The sequence below is a fragment of the Varroa destructor genome, unplaced genomic scaffold, assembly GCF_002443255.2.
Source record: "Varroa destructor unplaced genomic scaffold, Vdes_3.0 BEIS01000007.1, whole genome shotgun sequence".
NCBI lineage: Eukaryota > Metazoa > Arthropoda > Arachnida > Mesostigmata > Varroidae > Varroa > Varroa destructor.
Window position 1 is genome coordinate 21,694,478 of NW_019211460.1, and position 17,535 is coordinate 21,712,012.

Consider the following 17,535-nt stretch of genomic DNA (forward strand, 5'->3'; position numbering starts at 1 on the left):
GCTACAGGGCTACCTTTCTCCATAATACAATTCGATATACTGCCATTGCTGCTTCAGCTCACAATCAATGTCAACGTACGTCTCTGGCAGACATAACAAGACGTTTGATATTTTAAAACATGATATATGCAGGTAGTACTATCGTTTTAGGTATCTGTGCCGGCTTCTCAACTCAGCTCGTTCAAGCAGTGGGACCAATGCTCGACGTACCAGGTACTATCAAACAACTGGCACGACACTGGGCGTAACAAAAATTATTGTAGGATTTAGTGTAAAAACTTATTGTGGTCGGATTGCTTCGATTATTCCTAATGACGAGGCACAACAACGAGGGGCTGCATAGGTAGAACAGTTTAATTAATTATTAGGTCGTCCAGCATGCAACGTGACATAGTGAACCCGGAACATCTTCTCGCAGTCTTCAACTCTTATTTATTTCTATGACTTTTTACCATTTACATGGTAATTTAGCATGCTGCGCTTAAAGTCTGGGTTACAAGAATCTATGAAACACCCTAGATCTGAATAATTTTGTTTATTTAGAAGTTGTTGAAAATTCAAAAAAAATATCGTCTGTGGGCGCGAGTATAATTGGTGACGGAAAGGCTCACACAGTAACTCTTGCATTGTTGCCACCGTGATTTTTGCAGTGGTTATCGTGCAATAGGAGAGTGACCTATATGGGCTCCGTCATTTTGGCAGCTTAGTGCTGATTTTTTTGTCATTTACTCGAATTGTTGACAGCATACTTCAAGCGTGATCGACGAACGAGGACTCATAAAGCTCTACTGGATCACATCTGCATTAGACAATCACATAGACACCGTAAGCTTTTGCAGCTGTATTGTAATTGCTTCAAAATGACGTCCCGTTGGTTACCCACCCACTAATGTTACTGCCTGCGATTATTGCAGACAATCAAACTTCCATCACAAAACAGTACTGCAAGAACGGGTCACAGTTGTAACCTGGGTGAAGGGAACCAAGCATCTCTACATCTACGCTTTTTGATCCTTGCACAGCCCTTGAGCGAGCACACATTTGTCTAACATTTTTACCTTGAATTTGGCCGAGGTTTGACATTTGAATACAAACAAGTAAGTGCTAACACTTGTGCACTTCTACTACAGTGTGGTCAACTTCTACTACAGGTTTCGACTTTTGGCTGTTTATCTTTGCAGTAATTTCACTAATCTTCAAACTTAGAGTTCCCCTAGCGGATTTTTTGAAATAAATGGCTCACGGTGTCTCTAAACCTATTCAGTATTCAAGGTTTATGTGGCAAGCTGCCTCCACCGCTGTTGTGCCTAAATGCAACTCATGTTCGTAAACAACTCTAATTTTTCATGCCTGCTAAAAGCCCAGGTTGCGAGCCAACGGCCTCTAACTACAAGGAGTACAAGCGTAATGCGAATACAAAAAAGTGTCACGTAATGGATCACCATTATAAGATACCGTTATCTTAAAATATGAAAATAATATTCGTTACGTTTCGTACCAAATAACCTTGTACTTTTTCAAGCTAAGACTGGAGTTTTTGTGACGATTTGCCCCGTATGCCGATGTTGTACTTGGTGTACTATTGACGTTAAGCACTGCCACATCGTAATCGATCTCGCCGTAGCTTCTACCGTAACATATTTTGCTATTTTTCATCTTATTCAGCTAGGTTGCGCATTAAATATATCAACGGGAGAATCGTTCGGTAGAAATTCGTAGCTTGGGAATCAAATCCTTCCCTCTAATTTTTGATAATCAAGTAAGAATAACATTGTTTTAACTTACAATTTTAGGTCGTACGACAGGTAAATTTACCACCAAAAACGTCTTTTGTTTGTTGTTGCTCGCGAGCGAATTCAGTTGCACGCTAATTTTTCATTGACAAATATTGAAGTTGTGAATGGACCAGTGCCACACTAGCCTATCCTACTTATATATATCAAATTGTAGGTCATTTTTCCTGCGTAGGTAGCTGTGCTTCCTATCGCATTGAAACAAAGGGTTTAGCATCTTAGATACGGAAATATATAGCCCTTTGTCGTCTGCCAACTCCACAATGTAAACTATCAGTGGCTGACATGCTTGCGTCCAATGGTTATCCTCAGAACGATGCGTGATAGTCGTTCAGGCTACACCATCTCCTAGGAGTCTACCGTCAGTCTACTTTTACGCCTTTTCCTATATAAAGAGTAATATGTGTCCCATGACCACCTTTTCCCACGGCAGAAAGTAACAACGTAGATCACTATTACAACAACTGGGATGCAGGGGTGAGGCACTGGAATCTGTAGATTTTCAAATACCCTTTTTCTAAAGATGACTGTTTCTGTACTGCCCGTCGCTATGGTGGCTTTAAGAAGGCCAAAGAATTTGGCAAATTTGTTCAAAAGATTCGAAATCGGAAATGGCTCAGTACTTCAAATGTTACACTGAACGATTGGAAGTTTCGTTTTAATGACCGTGAAGTCTCGAAATACAAATTAGAAACAATGTGCTGTTATTTAGCTACACTCCATTGTATTCGGATTTAAAGGGACTATCGACCTAAGGGACAGTCATATTAAATAAAACTATCCACTAGTAAAATTTTGACCGATATATATTTGTGACTTCCAAGGGAAATCAATGATATCGGTTTCTCTTTTGATTACTAAATCCTATATACAAGTTCTTATCTTGTTATCTTTGTTATGCTTACTCCATCCGAAAGCGTCGTAAGCGTACATCGCGATAAGAAACTTAAACAAGATAAAAATTCAACTAGACTTCACATTAACATATTGGTCCATCAGGCCGAACTAAGTGAAAATTTGTTTCATTGAATGATCCACTGCTCTAATTGGTCAATAGAAATTTTATCTTATTCAGCTTGTTTTCGGTTTGCTTTTTATCTTTTTTATTGTAAAACTGTTTATTATGTTTACAATAGACTCTGCTGGGAGTTAACATACAGAACCCCTGCACTTATTTTGGCATTTTCAGGTTGTGGACAAACAGGTATTCAAAAACGCATACGAGGAGGTAACGAAGTTCGTGAGGGTGAGCTACCATGGCTGGTTTCAGTACAGCATCAAGGTACTCATTACTGTACGGGTACCATCATAACGCCAATTCACGTCTTAACAGCCGGCCATTGCTATTTGTCAAAGTAAATATCCTACCTATTATTATTCAGCTATGGATGCGCTTTTCTATTATAGGTACTGTCATATAATGTAGAATTAATTACACCTTCTTAACATAAATACGGAGCTCTGCTAGCAAACTTAACAAATCTTAGCTGACTGCCTTGCCAGATCAGTGCTAGCACGCAGCTGTTCCAAAAACACAATGAATCGTACCGCTGCGCGGATACACGTTCGTGAATGGATAAATGCTATTTAAATAGAAATCATTGTCGATACGTAAAATACATATGTGAGACACAAACGTAGTCTCGAGGTCGCCTGTAACGACAACAACTAACTTGAGTACACTATAGCACATCTTGCTTTAGAGGTTTCGGTGTGTTACAAACTGCTAACAACTTCCAGCGTCAACTCGTATCAGATACGTTACGGCAGCGTAGATCTTGATAAGTCAAAGCTTGCCACCGTTGCTAAACACTTCAGGTGCGTATTAAATACAATAAATAAATTTTATTGAAGTTTAATAATGTTGACACTCGTTAAGAACTTAAGTCTGGTGAGCGCTAACATCATTTATGGGCATTCTATGTAATACCCGAAGTTATGCAGTTGGTTTTCGGTTAACGAGTCATATGATTAGCTCAATTATTAGAAAACTAGTAATAGTGAAATAGGCTACTTATTTAGAAGCTCGATGGAAACTTTTCGCTCACTTGAATAACCTTTTGATCGATTCAGTTAAAGATGGTACGATATAATCGACCTATGTACTTAAATTGTTTAGCCGCCTTGCTGATGATAGGTTTTTCACGATGATTTAGAAGCTGAGAGAGTTCAGAAAAAGTAGTTTACAAACAACCGTTTACCACGAACAGTGTAAATAGAGGAAGTTGCTCTTTAAATATAAGAACATACACCTTCGTTTGCCGTTAATAATGCAGTTCCTAAGACCCGTATATTAAATAAATTTGATCTCTAACAAGGAACATTCTACCCATTTGAAACACTCTCACTTTTTCGTAGGCCAACACAATATGTCCGTGAACCTGAAGGCGCCCCGTTTTACGACATACTCATCCTACTGCTCGCCTGCGCTATCCGGTTTAGTTCTCAAGCGACTCCTATTTGTCTAGCTGCTGGATTACAAGACTCAGTCGAGGGAAAACAGGTTCAAGTGGCCGGATGGGGTGCTATTGGTGAGTAAAAATAGGTAACAAAGTTGCAGTATGAAATAACGCTGATTGAAAGAAAAAAAAACGGTCAAAAAATCAGCTGGAACAGCTGGAACCCAATCTTAGTATTAGGAGTAACAAATATGGAAGAGAACAAAAACTGCGGTGTCTGGAAGGTAACAAAGTGAGAACGAAACTTCGGGTCAGGAGACCCAAATCGTAGCCTTGCTTTTGGTCATCTGATTGATCTGTATTTGTTTGTTTTCAGATGATTCTCCAACTAAACCCAGGATACTTCGCGCCACGGGCGAAATAATTCAATCTAGCACATCGGATGCTTGTAAAGGCTCCTCCTATTTCGGAACCAAATATGAGTACTGTGTTTTTAACGACGACAAAGCCGTCTGCAAAGTAGGTGGCAATTTTACCTATGCTTTGCATGTCTAAATAGTGCGAAATTGGTCATCGTCTTAGGTATAACACACGTACGCAACATGCGAATCTAGTACCGTAATAAACTGGGAATTTGTTCAAAAAATTCACTGTAGAAACCGAAAATAAATAGTGAACACTGTCTGATACTTAACAGAACGACGTTAAATCAAGAAATTAGTTCTGTGATTGCATTAGACAGGCGGAACCTCACTTCTGAAAAATATGTGATGTACGATCCAGGCAAGTTTCGAAGTTCAATAGTTTCTGACAGGAGAGGTTTTGGTACCGCTATTTTAGCATTACTTTAAAGACCTGTAGAGATAGGAGGCTCAGTACAAGCGATATGAGGGCACTGAATTGAAAAAAAAGATGATTTTACTCATCGCCTTTTCCGCTGAGTCAAAGTATCTTTTCCGCTGAGTCAAAGTATGCCTACGCTTAGGTGTAAGCTTGCAGTGCCTCGATGGCTCTTCTTCATGCAGATGCTGACTAAAATTGAGCATCCCTTCATTGAACAAATAATGCAATAGACTAGACCCTTAGCTTTACATCTAAATGACGCGTCTTTTGCAGCGAAAATTGAAGAAATTTATATATTAGTCAATCTTGTCAGTTTCGTCATTCTACAACGAGGCTGAAAATGCCAGGCCTTTTTATGAATTGGTTATTTTCACTTCGCACCTAACGTTAACTAAAGATAGCGCTGACTGTCAAAAAACACTTGGCAAAAGTTTCCATTCTAATATACGTATGTTCCTCTTGTATATCGTGCCTTGTCAAATCGATAGGGAGACTCGGGCGGACCGTTAATGGTCGAGGAAGATGGTATTCATTATCAGGTATGAAAGAATACAGGTATACAGAAGAATAGCCGATAATTTAATCAGTAATCGTGATTGGTTATTTAATGTATACGTGTAAACAGGCATAGACGACATTCTCACGTAGCTGTTTCTAAATGTATTTTGGCACCAATTGAGTGATATAAAAAGATGCAATTCGAGACTAAAGCGTGCAACAACGGTGCCTTTTGTCGTAAGAACTTCGTTCACAGTTTAAAGCTATTGTTTGCTATTTTGTGAATATTTTACGCGAATAGGATCTTATTTGCTAACAATTTGCACGTGCGATACGTTGAGAGAAACTTAGCTTGAGTATAATTCGAAAATGAAAGGATATCCGTAGTACGATTCAAGCGCTGCGACCGCTACATTTGACTATAGACTGGTAGACAATCCTAGAACTACACGCCATTGTGTGTATTGAGAATAAATAAAATCTTGTCAAAACAAATGATTCATAGTATCGTACTGCTTTGTCACAACCAAATGTTTCATTTTTTCGGCTTCAGATTGGTCTCGTTTCATATTCACATTTGAAAGAGGATGTTCCGCATCCAATGTGCCCTGCTAAGGGGCAGCCACAGATGTTTGCCCGCTTAGACTTTCTTTGGGACTTCTTAGTCGAGTCGTTAGAAAGCTCTGGTGGTCGACAGTATGTCAAACAAGAAACGCAAGGCAGACGGCGGACACAGAAATGGCGTTTTGGGACGTCTGGAGCCGCAAGTGGACCATCAGCATTTTTCAAATTTTAGTAAGAACACGGGAGAAAGGCAGACTGAGAGAATTGTTAGCTCGTTTGCGATGACAACAATGAAGCTTTTTTCAGACGTATTTTCCGCGATTTGCATCAACTAATCGACTGTTCATACAGATTATCTTACCTCGTTTAGGTTGCGCCGGCTTTAAGATGATTAACGTGGGAACTTAAATAAATTGTTCTGATTCGGTTGACGGTGCCTTTAGCAGTGTTTCTCAGAAATGTGAGCATCTGTTTTTCTATATTTGGTCATACCAGAAGCAGGCCTCGGGTTAATTAGAGTTGCTGTCAACATGAAGTAGTCGGTTTAGTCAGCGGTTGTCGGTTTGCACGTTATGATTATTACTTTACGAACATACCGAACGGACTCATAGGCTCATAAAATTTAGGGTAGTACAGGTTAATCAACTTATTAAAAGACATGTCCGAGATAAAGCCAGTTTATAAATACAAGAGCTAGGGTCAAACTGAACGCCGCACAAGAACTGGCAGATTCGCAAGCAAGGTCAAAACTGTTTGAGTGATGAAAAAGGCCATGTAGTTCTCCAGAATTGCACTAGACCTAGTTTGACTGTCACATCCTACCGAATATGGATGTGAACGTTCCTTTTAAGATCCAGAGAAAGACCATGCGAAGATCGGCATGCGAAAATACTGGCGGCCAAAGATCTCAACTCGACTGTGACAAAACGGGAAAACGTTGGGACGACCTTGAGGCGTCAAGAGATGAAAGGTAGCTAGGCGAGTGGGCCATGACTTTTCCAGCGGCAGTTCCTCCTACGTACGCGACAAATGGGCTGGTTCTCTACTTATGGGTCGTTTAAGACCCAAACAACTTTGTCGGTTTACTTGTCACAGTGGGTATCCGTTGATCTGCTATTCTTGGTGTCTCTTCTGCAACAAAGGTACAAGCTTACCGTAGCGAAAAACGGTGCATCCGTTTTGTAATATAGGTAAAGAGCAGCTATTCCAGTCTGTAGTAGGAGTTGCACAAACTTACAGAAAACTTAGGATCCAATTAAGATTTCTATAATGGAAGCCTGAAGATCTTCAGTAAGGATTAGATTTCTTAAGCTCTGAATTTTATGCCACTTCCAATAAATTTTATTTTTTGATACAGAAATTAGCGGCTGTCTTGGAGAAAAAAAAAACCATTTGTTCGCACTTTTTAATTTTTTAGCCGTTTCGGATCCTTATTTTTTGCTTTTTTGGTCTACTATCAGTCATACATTTAATTCTACTGAATGTTTGTCTGCGTCGAGTCCGCACACTTGCCGATATCACTTAAGGCACTGTTATTTGGTCAGGCCGCGCTGTGGAGCTTACATTCGAGGGCGACGACACAGTAAACAAAACATATAATCGTGGGGTATAGAGGAAGGTCACATGCAATAGGAGCACAGATACCAGCTGCACTCCGATGGAATCAATGCAGATGCCCTCAGGACAAGAGCAATTTCTGGAGACTGTAAGGCTTCTGCATAGGAAACCAGGTTCAACCAAAGGTTTGGTGACACAACTGATTAAGGTCCAACTGGAATGCAGCTGGCGACCTGCGAAGCAGTGATGAGCGGCAAACACCGTGGCTCGGAAAAATACCTGGAATAACGCAAAAGCGAAATATAAAAAGCGAATAAAAAGATGGTTCCCATAATCATAAGTACCACTTCAGGCAGAAGGAAAAACTCAGTACTTAGTACTTAGAGAACTTGGAAGAAAATGGAGAGAATCACGCGAAAACGAAGAGGGCTACGTAGAAGAGACCGTAAAAAATCGTCATGGGTAAGATCAGTAAGACTCGGCCAACGTTGCTGCAAGAAATAATGGTAGAGCAGGTCATCAAGAGGCTATTTTCAAGCCATTTTTCGCCCAATGGATAACATGAAAAATTACAATATCCCCCAGCCTTTCTAAGAAAGGGGGGATACTGTCAAGTTTCTGTGCCAAATGCTATCGCCGCGGAGCTGCCGAAGAAATTGGCACTAAAACTTCCGCTCTAGTTACTTTACTTCTTTGCATACTATTTTTTGTTCAGCTTAACCCGCGTGCACTGCTTTTCTGCAACTAATAAGTCTTTATTGCATTTTCATTATTAGTCTTAGCATTCATTAAACTCAAGAACAACTAGCAATTTGAAATAAGTGCAAACAGAATTTTTTTCGGCAGCCGAAACGCATTTTTGAGTTTCGGGATGATCTAAGGACAAAAGCCACATGAAATCATACCAGCTGTTTAAGATTCTCATTAAATTGGTGATGAAAAATTCTTTCATTTGACAATTCCGCTATCCACTCTAAAGAGAGAATAAACTGATCATAATGGCATTGCTAACCTGCCCTTATAACTGGCGTCTATCGGTCAGGTTGATCGATCAAATTACGAATGCTTTTGTTACCTGTAGATATTGACCTTTAATTTACTCTATAGTGGATGGTAGGTCCTTTGCGTTGATTACGGGAGGCTACTTTAGAGATCCGAAAGCCAAATATTCATAATCATGATTTCTTTTTCCCTGTGAATAAAAAGGGATCAAACTTCAGTATCCCACATGCCAGATGAAGATACTGATCAGTAAACAAACAAGGATATGACATCTGAGGCATCCCAACGATAGACCAGCGTAGTTCAAATATGCGAACATGGTTCACGGACACGAATAATGAATCGAGAAATTATGGTTACAGTAGAAAAAATTTGCGCGTGATAAGCCGACTTTTTCATTGACTATTGTTATTGCTTGTTGCTTTCTACTCACGGTTGGAGCACGCACAACAGAAAACATGCACGGGTAAGCACTAACATTTTTCTAAATATGGATAAACTAAAAGCACTACTTTCATATAAACATTCGATAAATGTACGGATCGTAAAGACGACAGGAGTTTTAATATTCATGCTTCTAGTCTCGTGTAATTCTGTACGTTTTGTAATAGATAAAAACCAAATCATTGTTACTATCTGCAATCATTATTAATGAAAATACAGCCTTTTGGACATTTCAGGTATTTATTTTTCGAATTTAATAATGATCATCTTCCTCTTTATTAACTTGCAGCATTAGTTATTGTATTTATAACTTCTATTGTATTTTTTATTTTAATTAAACACTTTAGTTCGGTCACCCATCCATATTACCAAGTAAACGCGAAATAAGTTTTATGGTTCATACAAGACCCAAAGATGTTTTGCAGTACTACGCAAATAATAACCATTCTTATTTCAGTATTTGATATTCAATCAAGACATCTATGAATGTGAACTTGATCACTATATAAAAAAACAATCCACATTATATTTATATGTACAATATCGTTTCCGTTCTTTCGGCTGCTGCTGTTGCTACATCGATATCTTCTGGTATAGAGTTGCTGTGAGTTCTCTTTTATAATTGTGCATTATTATAAGCTTCCGACAGCAATTCTAGCTCGCTTGGAGTTCGCCTGCATTATCTTCATTCGTTGACCTTCTATATGTGACTCAAATGCACAATTACTGGTGCGTTTGCTTCACTTTACGTCCTCACATGTTCTTCTTTCCTTTCACCCCAGTCACTCGCTACGCCGGGATTCTTCGACGTGCCGTGCCAAAATTTAAGAGCTCGGACTTGTGAGCAAGAGCGGACAGCGCGCCAAGCGAATTCTTCGCGCTATAAACATACGGAGATGTATTATTATTATTATTATTATTAATATTATTATTACTATTATTATTATTTTAGTGTAGGTTGCCTCTTGTCGCAGCCACGTTCCGTCTGATGTTTTTCTTTTTTCAAGCTTACCTGACCTGACCCGACCGCCTGATGAATCAAGTCAACACACAGACACGCATAAATGCAATCATACATAAAGTATACGGTAAAGATAATTATTTCGGCTTTTTACTCTTCTTAGCTTTCTTGTGCTTGTGTTTCTTATGCTTGCGATGCTTCCGTCGACGGCGCTCTTCCTCTTCGGAATCTTCTTCCGATGAACTCGAACTCGACTGTGAACTTTCTCTGTCTTCTCGATCCCTATCCGAATCTCTCTTTTTCGAACTGGCAGAGGATAAAGGCTCTTTCTTCTCGTCCTTACTCTCACGGGACTTAGTCCTGTCAGGCGATTTACGATCACCGGTCGTTGGTTCCAACTCCAGATCATAGTCGGGCTCGAACGCCAGATCAAGATCGCCTCCTGCAGCAAATCGGGACTGAGTCTCGTCTACTTTAGCCGAAGATGATGCGTTATCTTCAGCTGTGGTTCCTGTATCAAACAGTTCAGCTCAATTATTTTAAATGTACTTTAATAATTGTTGGATTGGGTTCATTAAAAGGTCGCTGAGTCAACCATTTTTGTTAGAACAGGACGTTTGATGTTTGCAGTGATACACCAATGCACGCTTAGATTAATATAGCGACAGTTGAATAGTGGTTCGCGGCCTGCACAGAGTCACTTTACAGAAATAAAGTTTATACGAGTAAGCGCGCACACCTACCAGGAGGGGTCGGCTCTCGCCTACGGTCTGTCCTGGACCCTTGCCCCTGCTTTTTGTCAGACTCTGCGTCCGAGGCTTGGGAAGGTGTGCGAGCCTTTTTCTTGTCGGTATCCTTCGACCTTTCCTCATCCTCCGATTCACTTCGGCCTCGTTTGCGATTCTTGCTGTCGCGATCGTCTTTTCTACTTTCTTTCGGCCCACGGGTCTCCTCCTTTCGTCTACGAAGCTCACGCTCTATTTGTTCACGTTTACGACGTTCACGTTCAATTTCGGCGTCAAGTCTACCACAGTCAATAAAACCAGTTTTCTGTTAGTGGCACTGTTAATCATAAACAAAACTTGCTCGCTTTTTAATGAGATCCAGAAGTCGAAAGCAACAGTTTATAATACGCAGTTCCACATTAACCGCACCACCTTCATCTATTTTAACTATTACGTACTTCGGTATATTTACTCTAGGAGGTTTATAATCCTTCCATTCCTTGTTCTTCTTGCCTTTCGTTTTCCTCCTTCTCCTTCTCATTCCTGCGTACCTCACTCCTGACTCACCTCCTTTGCCGCTCAAGTTCGCGCTCGAGTTCCTCTCTTTTTCTGCGTTCTTCACGAAGCTGTTCCTCTCGTTCGCGAAGTCGGGCTCTCTCACGCTCGCGTCGCTCCCTCGACCTGCTTCGCTCGCGCCTTTCGCGTTCTCTTTCACGTTCCCTTTCCCGTTGGAATTCACGATCACGTTCGCGCATTAACTCACGTTCCCGTTGAATCTCTCGTTCGCGTTCGCGTTCCCTTTGCAGTTCGCGCTCCCTGTCGACGCGCTCGCGTTCGACGCGAGTGAGTTCCCTTTCGCGCGACCGACTTCGCCGGTTTCGATTCTCAGGACTTCGTCGTTTGCGGTCGTCGCGTCTTCGGTCGTCCCTCTCACGCCGGCCAGCTGCGCCTGCAGAGGCGCTTGTTTTGGTTTCCCCGGTGTCTTGCCTCCTGCCACCGACCGCTTCCGCAGGTCCCGTGTCTTCCTTGTCTGCTGCGCCTTTCTTCTTCACAACCCGTTCAGACTTAAGAGTCTCTCGTACAGGCGATGGAGACGGTGCAAGAATTGGCTTTCGTTTCGGTTTGTCGTTCTGGATCGTAATTTGGATCTCGCTAGCGGGCTCCTTGCGATCGTCTTTACCGTGGCCGTGGCTGTGACCACGACCATCAGCGCCACGCTGAATGGCATCTTTCGGGTCCTTAAGCTGCTCACCGAGGCGACTTTTAATCGATTTGAGTGAAATAACCTTGCTTGAGAGTTGAGTAGTGCTGGGTGGCGGCTGGATGCGCGGCGGCTTTGAAATAAGAGCCACCTCCGCTTTGTGGATAACTTCCGAGGTAATTTTCGGCTTGATCGATTCCGCTTTGGAATAAGTCGCCGCCACAGGACTGGCCTCACGTTCGCTGGAACTCGACCGTTCCCACTTGGACTTGGCCACAACCGGCTGTTCAGGTGACTTGCCTCGAACTGGAGAGAAGGCTGACATCCGGGTATCTTGGTCATGCTCTGGCGCAGGACTTCGGCTTCGACCGCTACGACCACTTCGTATGCTACGAATACTTCGGGGAGTACGCCCATGAGGGGATTTTTCTTTAGTCTGACTTGTACTACGCGATTCACCATCAGGACTTCTACTCGGACGCAGGTCACCAGCCTAAGACAATAAAAATAAAGTGGATACAAAAAAAACGTTAATAGATCGCCACTTAACGTAATCTTGTTATTCAATCATTTGCACTAGCAAAAAGCTGTTCAGCGCAACAACCAAATTCTCATGAAGGAATCTAAATAATTCAAATACCAATCAAGCTTCAAAAAATCTTATGCAGTGCATTTATGGGATACAGAAAGCTTTCATAATTCCGTTACACCTGTCAAGTTATTCATTTTCATCTGTGATCGGTTCACAGATGTGATTCTTACCTGTGATGACGGGCCGTCATCGTGCTCATTTCCTTCCCCAGGTCGCCCACCAGTTTCCTCAATGATTACATCCTCGATCTTCGCCACGACCGGCACGCTCCCCTCACGGTCTTCACGATGTCGATCCTCTCTCTCCCTGTCATCATCGCGGTCCTCGTCCTTTTCAGGTTGAGTCGTGTCCGCCTCTTGAACGTCCTTGCTATTCTTTCGCTTCTTTTTCTTTTTCTTGCTACTGCTACTGCTACTGCTTCGGTCAGTCTTGTCGGCCCGGCTAGACGACTCTTTATTTCCATGACTTCTATCACTTCGTTCATCATCGTCAAGCTTCTTCTTCTTCTTCTTTTTCTTTTCAATGACCGCTTCCGTTGGGGAAGATTTGCCTAGAGAACAACAGGGTAAAGGAGAACAACTTAATTTAGCTACAGGTCGATCTTTAGAGATTCGCCTGTAGTTATCCTAATCTTCAGCATACAGCATCACTAGATCTTATCCTATAAAAAGAAGGGCATATCACATTTTTCGACTAAATATGTGATCAATCGTATGAATCAAACACAACTTGTACCTTTGGATGACTTTTTATCATCAAGACGTGGTGGAGATAAAGGCGATCTTGACCTCGGGGGCTGCTGCGGCTGTAGTCTCGGTCGAGGGCCTCTACCAGCGTCTCGATCATTTCTATCTACTGGCCGATCGTTTCTTTCCCTCTCGAGGGGCGAACGTGGGGTTCGCGATCGTCTTCTGCCTCCTCCGCGAGGACTTACGGATCTCTCTAAGGACCGATCGCGGTATCTGCTCATTTCCCATGCCCACAGAGATGCATAGCATTAGATACTTACTGATATGAAACTAGCATACTTATATCTATCCAAAACTTACTTTTTCCACATGCACACTCGAGGTAAACCGCAATTATGCGTCGTAATTGAAGAAAAGCACTTTTTTGTTAACAGATATTGGAGTCTCTTTCGTTTCTACGGACAAATACGTCCACTCACAAGCACAATCGTTCAGGCTTACAGGGCTACGTAGATGTCAAAATTATACAACCCGCATAATGCGAGCTTTCATTAACTCTTTGCATGCAAAAGCGTTCTCCGTGCATCAAGCAAAAAGCAAGAAGCGTGCATTTAGCTAACCTCAACGAGGCAGGCGAGTCGAACTCCCTATCGAGGGGAGACCTCCGCCTTGGCGACCGCGCGGGCGTGAACCTGTGAAGCATTAAACACCTCGTAAATACTACTTCAGCACAATCGCTCACGCATGTTTATTGTCACTCAGTCACTCACTGACACAAAGAAGTGTCTGCACCACTGGTGATTAACAAAAAGCAGCAACACTGGTGCATCAGCCATTAATGTGGCTCTGTGTCCCACACATACACACGCTGGGGAAGAACTCTGGAACTCGTTGTTTTTCAAATTGAGAACTTACAACCTGAGATAACTTCCGAATATGTGCGGTTCGGGAGTCATGGACTTTTGCATGATTCCGCGCAGGCTGTAGCTTTTTGTTATGTTTGCCACTGGCGTCAGCAGCTTCGATATTTTTTTCCTAATAACAACGGTAATGAGCAACATAAAAGCTTAGCAGCATTGTAGCGTCCGCAGATGGCCTAATCACCACCACCACCATTAAGCAGTGGAATGCTCGAAAATCGATACGTTGCGCCCCCGTAGCATGCTAAACAATGAACGAACACGCAACCATTGTACACCCATTCAGTTCACTCTTGGAACAAAAATTAGAGTTTCAACAAATAGAATTTCATTTATCGTGGGATCTATACTGATCATGTCTAATAATTGGCTTGAAAGAACAACAGTTAGTTTGCACGTTAAACCATTGGCAATCTTCAATCAGTACGTTTTATAAAAGAATTAAGTTACATGGAAAAATTAGAAGCAAATGTTTTACGGCAGCCCGCGTTTTTCTGTTCTCTACCTATAGATTTAAACGTATCTATAGAGCCGCATACCTTCTGGAGCCGAGTTGGAGCGGATGCGTATGATACTCAGGAGAGCGGGACAGCGGTCTTGAGTAGCGCTCCCTCGACCCTGATCGGTAGCGCCCTCCGACACCGTATGGAGGCGAGCGACTCGCAGATCGTCGACCTCTAAGTGGCGACCGTATAGGTGAACGTAGTCTGCCGCGTGAAGTCGAACGACTACGTCGGCCTCGCAGTGATCCGCCTCTAGGTGAAAACGATCGACTACGGCTACGAGAAAACCTAATCATAATTTAAACATCGAACGTGAATTATTCATCCTATATTGCACCAGACAAAAGGTCACCACAAGACCGCGGTATGCTTAACTTTTGTTGTTATTTGTTTTATAGTACACAAAATCATTGCTTTTAAGGAATGTTGAATCCTGCATGTAAAATGAAATTTTAATGGTACCACAACTAATAATAACGAGGAAATCTACTCGCTAACAAATAATTCTATTTTTACAGACGGCATATCACTCAAGCGCCAACTCATTACGAAGATTGATCAATGCGTAACTGTCTCAGTATACGGAATAGCTTGGTACCTTCGCCGTCGATGGAGATGATGTCCTGGATGACCCGGATGGTCTCTGGCGCCAAGGGGAGAAGGGGACCGCCGTCTGCGCCCGCTACGCATCTCGCTTAGCTTACGTTCAAATTCTTCAAGAGCTTCACGTTCCGGTTGATTAGCTGGGACTCCCATGGCGGCCAAGGGCGCTCCAGGAATAGGCAGCATGCCCAGCGGTGGGAAAGGCGGGAGCAGACCAGGTGGCATTAGAGGGGGTGGTCCCAAACCTATAATGCGCAGCAAGCAAATGGTTAACCATGACTCTTTGATTAAACAAACCAAACAACCATAAACTATTTCCAAAATAAATCATTTGAACTAAATTAATCTTATGTCAAATTCCAAAGCCTATTTATGATTAACACCAGCGAGCAGATAAATCTGATCGCACATACCTGGCGGGGGTGGTTGATTATTGGCTGAAGCGGAAGAAGTTCCTGGAGGCGGCGGTGGTCCGGGAGGTGGTGGAGGTCCAGGAGGGAATCCTGGCGGAGGAAGACTAAATCCGGGCGGGGGAAAGGGCATCGGTGGGGGGTTGAGTGGATGAAAAGAAGCTCCGGCTCCACCGCCGCCACCTCCACCGCCGTTTGATCCATCGGCGCCGGAAGAACCCCCGGTGCCCGGGGCTGGCGGGACCTGTTGGTCGCCTGCATGATCGGGCGGCCCTTGCTCAGCGTGTCGAGGGGGTGCGCCTCTCCGGGGCGAGAAGTCTCGATATCCACGTCCTCCTCGAAATCTAGGAGGCGACCAATCCTGCCGAGGAATCGTCCTATTACTCCTTTGCGCAAGACAAACTGTTCCTCACACATTTACAGGTATCTTATGTGCAATAGCTATTACTCCTAAGACAGTAAGCAATGTCCTCACATTCCTACTCGAGAGCATGCGATACCAGCAATAGTACTGACACAGCCGGCAATGATTACATACGAATTCGCTGATAATTGTACAGATAATTATACCTTTGCTATATTGTCGACAGATACATCAATACAGCATTTTTAAATCGACAAACCAAACTTTTTTACGAAGTTCTTTCGAAGTAAATGAGCAAAAAATTAATCTCCTGGTTCAGTACGATACACGTATTCCAGTTATAGTGATTGATAAACGGAGCTGTGGGCCGGCGCCGAAGCCGCTGGGAAAACAAGACAAAGTATAGCGAATGCTTTCCTTCGTTAAAATAGGAACTGACGCAGAAAAATTCACAATCTGACGAGGCTACATCCCAGTGAGAACGAAAGCAGGAGACTTCTAAAAATGCCTTTTGCAATGGCCAAATTGATGCAACGTCCGGACACAAAACAAACTCTATAGCCACATTGTCGATCAGTTTATCTGCATTATTTTTTCCCCATTCTCTTATCTGTTTCATCCAGTTTACTCTTCAAAAATCATAGAAATTGTGAGCACTATTATAATAATATTTAGATCACTTGAAAGCATTCAAAGCTATTTTGTTAATTCTAGAGACATCGCATGAACCTGTGATATCTTAAAATAATTAAGAATATGACTACTCCGGTAATCAAAAAAAACACAAAGTAGTGCTAGCCAACTCACATTAATATTTTCCATCATCCTCTTCACCTGTGATTGTGTCCTACACTTACACTAAAAAAAATGTTTACCAATCAACAAAAACATTGCCAATCTCTAAAGCAGGATACTCGGTTCAACTAAACACATTCAATCTACGGTTTTCTCTATTTGCCAGGCAAAACCAAAAAATGTAAGCAAAACGAGACGTCTGTTTTTTTTTGAAAAATACGCCCATAAGAAGAAGTCTAAAGCGCTGATAATTTACGACGCCGTCATAATACTTACGAAGCGTCGGCGTGCGTTATCCCGATTATCATACATTCGATTATCATACTCTCTTGGCGGTTCTCGGGATCCTGATCTCTGCCAGCGGGCTTGCTGCCATCGGTCATCCCTTTCACGGTATCCACTTCCGGCTACACTTGCACCGTCTCCACGACCATCAACGGAAGGTACTCCCATTATTTTATCCCTGTCGCGAAACTCGCCTGCTCGATCCCTTTCACGGGACTCCCGATATTCACGATCTCGAATGTCTCTATCATCGCCTGGACCGTTTTCTTTATTTTCGGATCCGTCGCCTGGACCATCACGCCGCAGTCCCCTGAAAATGGTCAATCTGTCCTACTTAGCCTATTGCTTCACAAAAATTGTTTAAGCAGATTTACATTAAAAAGTTAG

At 42.4% G+C, this 17,535-nt stretch overlaps 2 protein-coding genes across 15 annotated transcripts in view; one reads left to right on the forward strand and one right to left on the reverse strand.

Annotated features, from left to right (window-relative positions):
• LOC111254113 (serine protease 33-like) lies at positions 1-15,651 on the forward strand. 6 transcript variants are annotated; one of them, XM_086974625.1, is made up of 8 exons: positions 1-213; positions 915-1,097; positions 2,983-3,075; positions 3,534-3,611; positions 4,152-4,324; positions 4,569-4,711; positions 5,524-5,574; positions 6,087-6,533. In XM_086974625.1, the coding sequence occupies exons 3-8, from the start codon at positions 3,050-3,052 to the stop codon at positions 6,327-6,329; spliced, it is 714 nt and encodes a 237-aa protein (XP_086830751.1). In that variant the 5' UTR covers positions 1-213; positions 915-1,097; positions 2,983-3,049; the 3' UTR covers positions 6,330-6,533. The 6 variants fall into 6 exon arrangements, 5 of the variants coding, with proteins under 5 accessions (XP_086830751.1, XP_086830750.1, XP_022670370.1 ...); XR_015316835.1 differs by lacking the exons at positions 915-1,097; positions 6,087-6,533 and adding exons at positions 14,700-15,055; positions 15,210-15,651 and having other exon boundaries at positions 18-213; positions 2,983-3,148; XM_086974626.1 differs by lacking the exon at positions 1-213 and adding an exon at positions 668-825.
• The window catches only part of LOC111253793 (uncharacterized), a 21,705-nt gene continuing 13,491 nt past the window's right edge, over positions 9,322-17,535 (reverse strand). For 6 of the 9 annotated variants that reach the window (XM_022813779.2, XM_022813781.2, XM_022813780.2 and 3 more), the window contains 10 exons: positions 17,140-17,458; positions 15,708-16,065; positions 15,290-15,539; positions 14,728-14,979; positions 13,889-13,960; positions 13,315-13,541; positions 12,750-13,129; positions 11,354-12,480; positions 10,805-11,085; positions 9,322-10,572 (listed from right to left, as the gene is read on the reverse strand). In XM_022813779.2, the coding sequence (XP_022669514.1) occupies positions 10,199-10,572; positions 10,805-11,085; positions 11,354-12,480; positions 12,750-13,129; positions 13,315-13,541; positions 13,889-13,960; positions 14,728-14,979; positions 15,290-15,539; positions 15,708-16,065; positions 17,140-17,458 (3,640 nt within the window). In that variant the 3' untranslated portion in view covers positions 9,322-10,198. Of the gene's footprint in view, positions 10,573-10,804; positions 11,086-11,244; positions 12,481-12,749; positions 13,130-13,314; positions 13,542-13,888; positions 13,961-14,727; positions 14,980-15,289; positions 15,540-15,707; positions 16,066-17,139; positions 17,459-17,535 lie in introns of those variants that run through there. The other 3 variants (XR_002674822.2, XM_022813783.2, XR_015316834.1) reach the window with 3 other exon arrangements.